Consider the following 9,657-nt stretch of genomic DNA (forward strand, 5'->3'; position numbering starts at 1 on the left):
CATTTACATAAATAATAATAAGGACATTATAGCCTCATAATAAATGATGGATTTTTTTATTTGATGCTTAAGTACATTTGAATGAAAGTAAGACTTTTTATAAAATTATCTTGGGTATCTTTTCGTTAAATCAAGTAAGTACATGGTTTGGGTACTTTTTGGGTTTGGGTTCACCACTGGATATAAAGTCAGTAATGCATGCAAATGTTGATAGATTGTTCAAAACTTTTTTGCAATAAGCTACATTTTATTTAGCTCTAGAAAAAAATAAGAGACCACTTCAGTTTCTGAATCAGTTTCTCTGATTTTCTATTTATAGGTATTTGTTTGAGTAAAATGCACATTGTTGTTTTATTTTATTAACTACTGACAACATTTCTCCCAAATTCCAAATAAAAATATTGTCATTTAGAACATTTATTTGCAGAAAATGAGAAATGGCTGATATAACAAAACAAATGCAGAGCTTTCAGACCTCAAATAATGCAAAGAAAGCAAGTTAATATTCATAAAGTTGTAAGAGTTCAGAAATCAATATTTGTTGGAATAATCCTGGTTTTTAATCACATTTTTATGCATCTTGGCATGTTCTCCTTCACCAGTCTTACACACTGCTTTTGAATAACTTTATGGTGCAAAAATAACAAGCAGTTCAGCTTTGTTTGATGGCTCGTGATCAACCATCTACCCCTTAATTATATTCCAGAAGTTTGTAAAAAATTAAAGAAACTCATCATTTTTAATTGGTCTCTTATTTTTTACAGAGCTGTATATACTATTTTTAATAAATATTTATATGATTGTTATATTTTAATCAAACTAAAAGTATTTATTAGATTAAATAATATATGTGTTTGGTTCTCCATTGCATTCGCTGTTCACTGCTCTTTTTGGCACAGTATTATTCCTCCTCTCACCTCCCACTGTGTCATTGACTCTGTGCTCCCGGCAGCTGAAGGGTTAAGGCGGGCTGCTGGTGCTGGAGCGGGGCAGGTAGCCCAGCTGCTTTTTAAGCCGCAGTCAGTCATGAACTCCACAGCAATCCATTAATGTCATGAGCGCGTGAGAGCGAGCCCTGTGGTCAGGAACCGGTAGCCCGGTTAAAGGACTCGGGTATAAATACAGCACCTTATCTTACTCCTGCAGCAGCAACTTCACTCACGCGCACCGGACTGACTGCAGCTTCATCACTGAGCTCACTGCGCAGAGACCGAGACCAGGTGGCACAGCGTTACGCGCGCCCTGTCCCTCCGCGCGCTCTCCAAACCGCACAGAGCAGCTCGCGCTTCAGTACAGCAGTTTAGGAACTCCCGCCATAAGATGCTCTCGCCTCGCTGGATGTGGCTCCTCGCCGGGCAGCTGCTGATTCTCTGCGCGCACAGCTGCGTAAAAGGCATGTCTCTGCATGGCGCGGCGCGCGCTCACTCAGGGCTCTGCCCCAACGAGGTCAACCCCAACCTCTGGGTGGACGCTATGAGCACCTGCACGCGGGAGTGCCAGACTGACCAGGTAAGACTTCTGACCTTAACCCGCGTGCATACACACTAAGAAAAATAAGTAAAGATTTTTACGTTAATTTATTTTCGTAAATACTGAGGTAAAAAAGTACCTTTCAGTGAAAGTCCTTTTTTTGTACCCATGTTTTTTTTTACCAGTAAAGATTATAAACATTATAAATATTATCATCATCTGAATATGTATCAAGAACTTGGTGATCCAAAATGTGGGGATAATAGATACAGGTATAAGGTGCAGAATTGTGAATGAGAAGGTGGGTGAATTGAGTAAGACAGTGGATGGAGGGATGAAGGAAAATGAATGGGAAATAAAGAGAATAAAGTGATGTGAAAAGTGGATGAAAGGATAAGCATATTTGAGTGGGAAGGTGGGTGAAGTGTGTAAGATGGATGAAGTGGATGGAGGGATACCATAAATGTAAATGGAAAGACTGATAAAGTAAGGTGAACATTGAATGAAAGTATGAAGTAGTTGTGAATGGAATGGTGGGAAAAGTGAGCGAATGCAAATGGAATGAAAGTAATAAAAGTACACAATAAAAAATGAATAATGTGGGGTAGTCAGGTGTCCAAGAAAGAAATGATAAGGCAAAGGAGGGCATATGGACAAGAGCATTAGAAGAAACATATAAAATAAAGTGAGGTGGAAAGTTTAAAAATTGGATAAAGTAAATGGGAATGTGGATGAAATTAAAGAAAAAGGGAAAAAATTGTATGAAAGTGGATGTAAAGGTGGGTAAAGTGTGTAAGACAAAGGGAGCATGAATAAAATGAGGTGAAAGATAAAGTAAATTGAAAAGTGGGTGAATGGATTAAGTGATTATGAATCAAAATATTAATAAAGTGAACTGAATTAGGGATGTATTTAGGAGAAGTTAAATAAAGTTTGTGGAAAATTGGACAAAGGAAAAAAGTGTGTTTAAATGGCAAGACAGTTAAAGGAAGACAATGGATGGAGGGATAAACTGTTAATTGGGAAATTAAATAAAGTGAGTAGGAAAGTGGATGAAGGATAAAGCAAGCGTGAATGAGAAAGTGATTTAAGTGAATGAAACAAGCGATGGAATGAATGAGGGACTGAAGAAAGTAAATGGGAAATCTGAAAGAATAAAGTGAGTGTAAATGGGAAGGTGGATGAACTAAATGTATAGATGGATTAAAAAAAACTAAATGGGAAAGTGGATCAAGGGCATAAAAATAGCTTATAAGAGAAAAACGGAGAATATGTTCCTTACTGTAGAGATGATAAGCTTTTTTTTGTTATAGAATGTTTGGGAGGTTAAATGTGTCTGAGCAAATGTTTGCATTATTGTCTCTGTTGTTTAGGAATGTGAAGCCTCAGAAAAGTGCTGCTCAAACGTCTGCGGGAGCCAAAGCTGTGTGGCCGCCCGCTACATAGATGCAACAGGGAAAAAGGGTCCTATGGCCATGGAGGCAACCTGCGACAAGTATGTGTGCACTCAGCAGGGCTCCGAGTGCCACATGTGGAACGGGCAGCCAGTGTGCAAGTGCCGGGATCGCTGCGAGAAAGAGCCCCACTTCACCTGTGCCTCTGATGGTATGACGTACTACAACAAGTGCTACATGGATGCAGAAGCTTGCACAAAGGGTATTTCATTGTCTGTAGTGACCTGCAGGTCCCATTCTACAAACACCAGCCCTTTGCCTCCAGGGACCACAGCCTTACCGACAACCACCTTGCTGCACACCACCCCCTTGGACGTGCAAGCCCCTGTCATAGCGGGAAGCCAGATGCAACAGTCTGTTTTTGTGGATGAGACAGCCAGCTTCCTGTGTGAAGTGTCTGGCTGGCCGAAGCCTGAGATAACCTGGCAGAAGCAACTGGAGAAAAAAGAGAATGTCATTCTAAAGCCCAATCATGTGTTGGGGAATGTAGTGGTAACTAATATTGGACAGCTGGTGGTTTACAATGCCCAGCTGGAAGATGCAGGTGATTACACTTGCACTGCCACAAACTCAGGTGGTTCAATTCAAGCAAACTTCACCCTTTTTGTGGTCCAGAAAGAAGTTGAAGTTGAAAGAGAGAAGCTGAAGAACTCCACCCGCTTCCCTGCCGAGGAGTGCCTGAAGGTACCTGACAGTGGAGACTGCGGAGGTGCGAAGCTAAGTTGGTACTACGACAGCAAAAGGAACAGCTGCTTCCCCTTCACCTATGGCAACTGTGATGGGAACCGAAACCACTTTGATACTTTTGAGTCGTGCTTGCTGTCCTGCCAGGGTGAGCTGGCTGTACCTTGCAGTCTTCCCAGCCTGCAGGGTCCCTGCAAGGCATATGAGCCACGCTGGTCCTACCGCATTACCCTGGGCCAGTGCCAGCCCTTCATATATGGTGGCTGTGAGGGGAACGAGAACAACTTTGAGACCAGGGAAACGTGCGAGGACTCATGTCCGTTTCGCAAGAACCATCGCTGCAAGCCATGTAAGCCGCGGTTTAAGATGGTGGCCAGCTTCTGCAAGAGTGACTTTGTGATCCTGGGCCGTGTGACAGAGCTAACAGAGGAGGAAGATTCGGGTCGGGCACAGATCACTGTGGAAGAGATCCTGAAAGATGAGAAGATGGGGCTGAAGTTCTTCCAGAAAGAACCCCTGGAGGTGACGCTGCAGAACATGGACTGGAACTGCCCATGTCCTAACATCACCACTTCAGATGGCCAAATCATAGTCATGGGTGACGTGCACAATGGCATGGCTGTCCTGCAGCCAGACAGCTTTGTGAGCCCGTTCAGTGACCGGCGAGTTCGCAGATTACGTGAGGTCATTAACAAGAACACTTGTGACATTCTGAAAGAGTTTGTCCAATAGGGCACTGCCCTATTGAGCTCACAACTGACTGTTATTCCTTTAATAAATTCCTTTGGGAAGATGTCCAATGTCATCTATCATTCTGAGGAGCTGACATTCATTTTTTCTTGTTCTCAGTTTGTTTTCAGTCTACCTGTATTTCACCTGCTTCTCCATTTCCTGCCTGTACCTTTACTAAAAGCTGTTGCTCCAAAGTTCTGTTTGTCCTTTGCTTCTTATATACAGTGCTCCTGTAATATCTCTGAAATTCCATTCCAGTTAAATGTTTGCTTTGATAAGGTAGAACATCCAGCATGAGACGCAGCTCTGTTTCTGCAGCTTGTTAGATAATGTCCACCGGTTGGACAACATCAACTTATGAAGTTTACACAAGAAACATGTTAAAGTATCTCTCAGGTTAAAGCGAAAGAACACATTTGTGGACATAGGAAGCATTAATCAAATCCATGTGGTAGGCCAAATCCCCAACGCTCCCGCTCCCTCTGCTTCAAAAGGAACCCCATGCCTGCCCTATAAATTCAAGTAGGTTCTTACTGGAAATACATTTTGTTCGTGCTTTCGCAAGCTCAGAGTCATCTGAGGAATCCAGTGAGTTACTTCTCATCTGCTGCTCTGCATTTTTTTCTTTGTCTTTGATAAAAAATAAACTTTTTTTAATGTTTTATGTTGTGTCACAGTAAAACTGTTGTAATATACTGTAGAGTTAGGTTTGTTCTGTGCACTTGGATAAGTTGTATTATATTCAGTGTGAAGTCTGTTGCAGCTTTTGAAAGCAAATACATTGATTTTGTCCTATAAATTGCACCTTTTCTGTTAAGGTGATAATTGATTGTACAGGTAGCAAAGCAAAGACAATCTTCATAGTTTTTTCCTCTATTTATTTTACTGTATTTTGTCCCCAAGTATAAAACACTAATGTTATCCTTTTCTGTAAGCACTTGCATATTTTCATTTTTTATGTTTTATATTTGTCAAGATTACACAAAGTGTCACTGACAAAATAAAAGTTTAAAAACATGTTGTCACTATTGTTATTTATTTTGTCTGCCTCTTGCTTATGCTGTTCATCATCATTTCAATCCTGCATGTGCTCTGTACAAAATGTAGACAGTTCAGAATGAACACTCCAATAGGAATGCTCCACAATTACTTGGAAAATCTCACATTTTGGGGAGCAATGATATTCTTATTTGTTTCCACCATTATTCTTATTCCCACCATATATAAATGGTAGAGGACAATTTATGTCCTCATGACATTTTATTGTATAGTGATTTAATCATACTCAGTTATTAACTATTGTGTAAATGATTCAAGCATTCAAGTATTTATTTTGGCTAAAAATAGCACATTTATTTTTTTTTATTTACTCCAATCATAATTGTATATAGTTGTCATATATATTTGAGTCAGTAAACACTTTAAATTAAATGCTTCCTTAAGTATTTATTTTATTGGGTTGAATAAAAATATATAATTTCTTGAAACCATTTGAAAATATTTAATAATTTTCACTTTTAGATCATTGCTTTACAATGCATTAATTTTGTACATCCTCAGGCAATTATTCTCAATTAGATTTATTTATAGAGATTTAATCGGATTTATTCCTCATATTGTGAAATAATGCTGTATAGGTCCTCACCTTAAACTACTAGCTTCAAGTGACCCCTTCCATAGTAGCACCCTGACCTTTTCCTGACCACCAAAGGCAAAGTCTAAAAAGGAGAACTTGACTTTAGTTGATAGAGTCTTAGACATCTCTCCAGAGAATGGTCCAAGGCCAGAGTGGGGCCCCTTGTCTTATTTCTGCAGACCACATTCAAACACACACACCTCAAACACGGGGTCATGCTGGGTAGGCTGGGTAGGGGAGTGTTGAGGAGGGGGGAGCTGGAAGCAGAAGCATGTTTGGATATGAGGTTTGAACATTTGGGACTTCCACAGCCGGAGATCGAACGACCCACCAGCTGCTTTCCGTATAGTTTTCCAGGGTGGGCTTCAAAAGACAGCTACTGCAGGTGGTGGAAAGCGAATCCGTGACCTTAGAGGCAGGGAGTGGCAGAGAGAAAAAACACAGCAAAGTACGACCTTCATTCTTTTACTCAATTCTTAGCAGACTGAACAATGGAAAAGTACTGGGAAATAATTCTTCAGTCTGCTACAGCAACAGTGTTACTCATATTCCATCTAGCCGCCTGGCAAAAAGAGGGATGATATTTTCTCATGTCTATCCCAGGCTGTGTCTGTAATGGAATAAAGAGGGATCAGGGAATACCTCCATCCAACGAAAGAAAACATGTTGGCTTCCTGCTCTATTTGAAATTCTCCAATCCTAAATATCGTACAGCTGCAATGCTTCATTATACCAACAAATCCTCCTGGCATCATAAAAGAAAATTTATTGCCATTTGTGTGCCTTTCCAACTCTGCTTTATGAGGGCCTCAAGTACTCCTCTTATGATCTGCCGAGTGCATGTAAGGTTATGTAAACCTTGTTCTATGGATTTAGCTTGGCAGTTCCTGTTCAGCAGTTTCTGGTCCTCCCATCTAGGCCACACAGACGCAGGGCAATGCAGGGAGTCTGGAGCTGGGACCCCTCACTCACATGAAAGAATAAACCCGGTGAGCTGCGAGTGAGTAACAGAGAGAGAATACAAAATCACATAAATCAAGAAGTAAGATTTCCAGTCTGAGACTAGAATATGCTTAAACAAAAATGTTTCATCATTTAACATCTCAAATTATGCATTTTCTTACAGTCATATCAGGCAATGTTTTATTAAAAATGAAAACATATGCAACATTTTTAGTTGCCTCAACTTTAACTGTGCACTTCATGGTATAGGAACACATGGGATATCTGAACAGTATCTCTTTTAGAATAGTGTGTTGTTCTTTGATTGGCTTTCTTGCTCATCTTTTACATTTTAAGTGCACTTTCCTGGTTTATAAGTGGTTTACAAGCATTATATTCTATGGCATATTTATTCAGCTACACCTTTTGTTAACAGCTACATATTACATCATAGATGTATGCAGTCTCAATAGACAGACGTTGGCAATAGAATCGGTTATACTGAATTGATCAGTGACTTTTGATGTATAAACATCTGAGCATGGCTGGACAGCTACAAACAAGCCCAATATTACCAAACGCACCTTACACTAAAGCAGAGAAAAGTGTTCCCTGAAGTGATTAGTCAGAGCTTACTTTACTATCCCTCTCTTTCAGCCTGACGGATTAATCTAAATGTAAAAGATAGTAGGGAAGTGGTAGCTACTTGCCTGAATGCTACCTGTGACCTGTGAGGGATAATGGTCAGAATTTGTTTCTAGTTTGGCCATCTTTGTTGCAGATAAATACTGTAAAAAGAACACTGTGAAATGTGCAGTAAGTTGCTGGCAGTACTTACCTAGTAAGTTGTAAACCTATGAAATACTGTATTTATTTTAGTTATAATCACAGTGATGTAGATGTTATCACAGTAACAGGCTGCTGTATATTTAGACTTCTTTAATATACCACGCCGCATGCTGCACACAGTAGAGGTGGTAGTAGAGAAGAGGATGATGGCTAAACTGTCATCCATGATTGACAATAACACGAACCCCATGAAGGACACTCTGACACCACTGGAGAGCTCCTTCAGTCACTGCTTAATCCAAAGTGTCTGAAGGACAGGCATCACAAGTCCTTCCTTCCTGCCGCTTGTCAAACTTCATAACCAGCGCTGCTCCTAGTAGACCACACACACAGACACACACACACACACACTCACACACACAGACACACACACACACACCTCTAATGTGTTGTACAGGTTTTTTCATGTGCAAGTAATGTAAATATTCTCCAGATTTATTTTTTGTTTATATATTATTTGTTAATACTTTTCTCTGCTTCTGTGTGCTTTGCTATCACTTTGCACTTGTAACACTATAAACCTCTTTGCTGTGGGACTAATAAAGGATTATCTTATCTTAACATTTAAAAATTATGAACAGTAAAATTACTGTATATTGTTGGACTATTTTACAGACTATAAGGCATGCTTTATTATAAGGCGCACTATGAGTGAACGTCTATTTTCTGGTCTATTTTCATACATGAGGTGCATCGCATTATAAGGCGCATTATAAGGTACAATTGTAAGAAACAAGGGTGTGCAGTGTTTCCCTTCAAAAGTTAAGTCTAAAAAAATTAGTTTATTTGGGTAGCGGTTCGTCCCATGTAGCTTGTTTTAATACGGTAAACATGCACACTGCAGTCCGATATACTCACCTCTGAACGGCGAAAGAGCTAGCACTGAGGCTAATGAAGTGGCTTTGCTGCTTTTTACAACCTGTCTAGTAACTTTTAAGGCGCACCATTGTGAAAAATAAGGTACTTTAAAATAAAGGCAGTATTTTTATCACATTAAAAATATTAGTTCCTAAATGTATTTTATTTTGTGGTTTCATTTCATAAACCTTTTATATTTTTTAAACAAAAACACTGCTGCTCTGAGCATATAAAAGAAAATCATGAACAGAAACATTTTATTATTTTTATTAAATTATGAAAGACGACAAGAGAAAAAGGCATGTGTTAGGTTAAATACCAAATGGAGCTAACACTAGCTAGGTTAGCTTAGCTAGTTAGCTAGTTCAGTGATATACATGGGCACACACAATTTTCTTCCAGAAATGTTGCTCCTTAACTAAAGTAAATGCTGCCAGATAACAAAATAGATTAAAACATTATTTATAAACTGTTTTTGGTAATGATATTATATTTATCGGCTGAGAAAAGTGAGCCTCTCCAATGTTTTTCTCTCTCAGTGCAGTATAGCTAGCGTTAGCTATGTAGTCAGTTAGCTAGCTAGCTAGCTAGCAGAGCAGTTACCAATGGCAACAGGGAGCCAATAAATTGCATATTAATGTTTATTAAAATACTCAAAAAACTGTTAAATCAGTTACCACCTCTTCACAGTTACAAAGCTTTGTTTAATGTTAGCAAGTATATGTCTGCTAAGCTAAACGACTGGCTGCCTATCAGCTGCATATACTCTAACCTGCTGTAGCTTTCTGTGTTTAAAATACAGAGAATATAAAGTTGGTCACATGTCTGCATGATAATAAAACAGAGTTGGAAATAATGGAAAATGTACTATTAGCAAAGGTAGATTATTGTTTAAAAACTGTTGAAAAATAAATCCGGCCTAAAAAGGACTGTACTCTGATTCACATGAGATATACAATATTTTTGTGTATTGTAGATTAGTACTACAGTCATCCAAACCATGAAAACATATGGAATTATTTAATAAACAAA

The 9,657-nt window shown here is 39.2% G+C and overlaps 1 protein-coding gene and 1 long non-coding RNA gene across 2 annotated transcripts; one reads left to right on the forward strand and one right to left on the reverse strand.

The window, feature by feature from the left end:
* Positions 1-457: 457 nt before the first annotated feature.
* On the forward strand, positions 458-4,942 carry wfikkn2b (WAP, follistatin/kazal, immunoglobulin, kunitz and netrin domain containing 2b). The gene is made up of 2 exons (XM_007257241.4): positions 458-1,509; positions 2,844-4,942. Exons 1-2 carry the CDS (start codon positions 1,321-1,323, stop codon positions 4,338-4,340), a joined length of 1,686 nt encoding a protein of 561 aa, XP_007257303.3. The 5' UTR covers positions 458-1,320; the 3' UTR covers positions 4,341-4,942.
* Positions 4,943-5,899: 957 nt separating this feature from the next.
* Positions 5,900-8,312, reverse strand: LOC111191825 (uncharacterized). Its single transcript, XR_002649699.2, has 2 exons — positions 7,953-8,312; positions 5,900-6,970 (listed from the first exon to the last, which is right to left on the reverse strand). It is a non-coding gene; the product is annotated as an uncharacterized LOC111191825 (long non-coding RNA).
* Between the last annotated feature and the right edge of the window lie 1,345 nt (positions 8,313-9,657).

The sequence above is a fragment of the Astyanax mexicanus genome, chromosome 15 (genome assembly GCF_023375975.1).
Source record: "Astyanax mexicanus isolate ESR-SI-001 chromosome 15, AstMex3_surface, whole genome shotgun sequence".
In the NCBI taxonomy this organism is placed as follows: Eukaryota; Metazoa; Chordata; class Actinopteri; order Characiformes; family Acestrorhamphidae; genus Astyanax; species Astyanax mexicanus.

What these genes read in the sequence shown, in the direction of transcription:
- wfikkn2b (XM_007257241.4), top strand. Translation starts at nt 1,321, where the DNA reads ATGCTCTCGCCTCGCTGGATGTGGCTCCTCGCCGGGCAGCTGCTGATT. An exon ending in GGGAGTGCCAGACTGACCAG is followed by an intron (nt 1,510 to 2,843) that starts GTAAGACTTCTG and finishes TCTGTTGTTTAG; the next exon opens with GAATGTGAAGCCTCAGAAAA.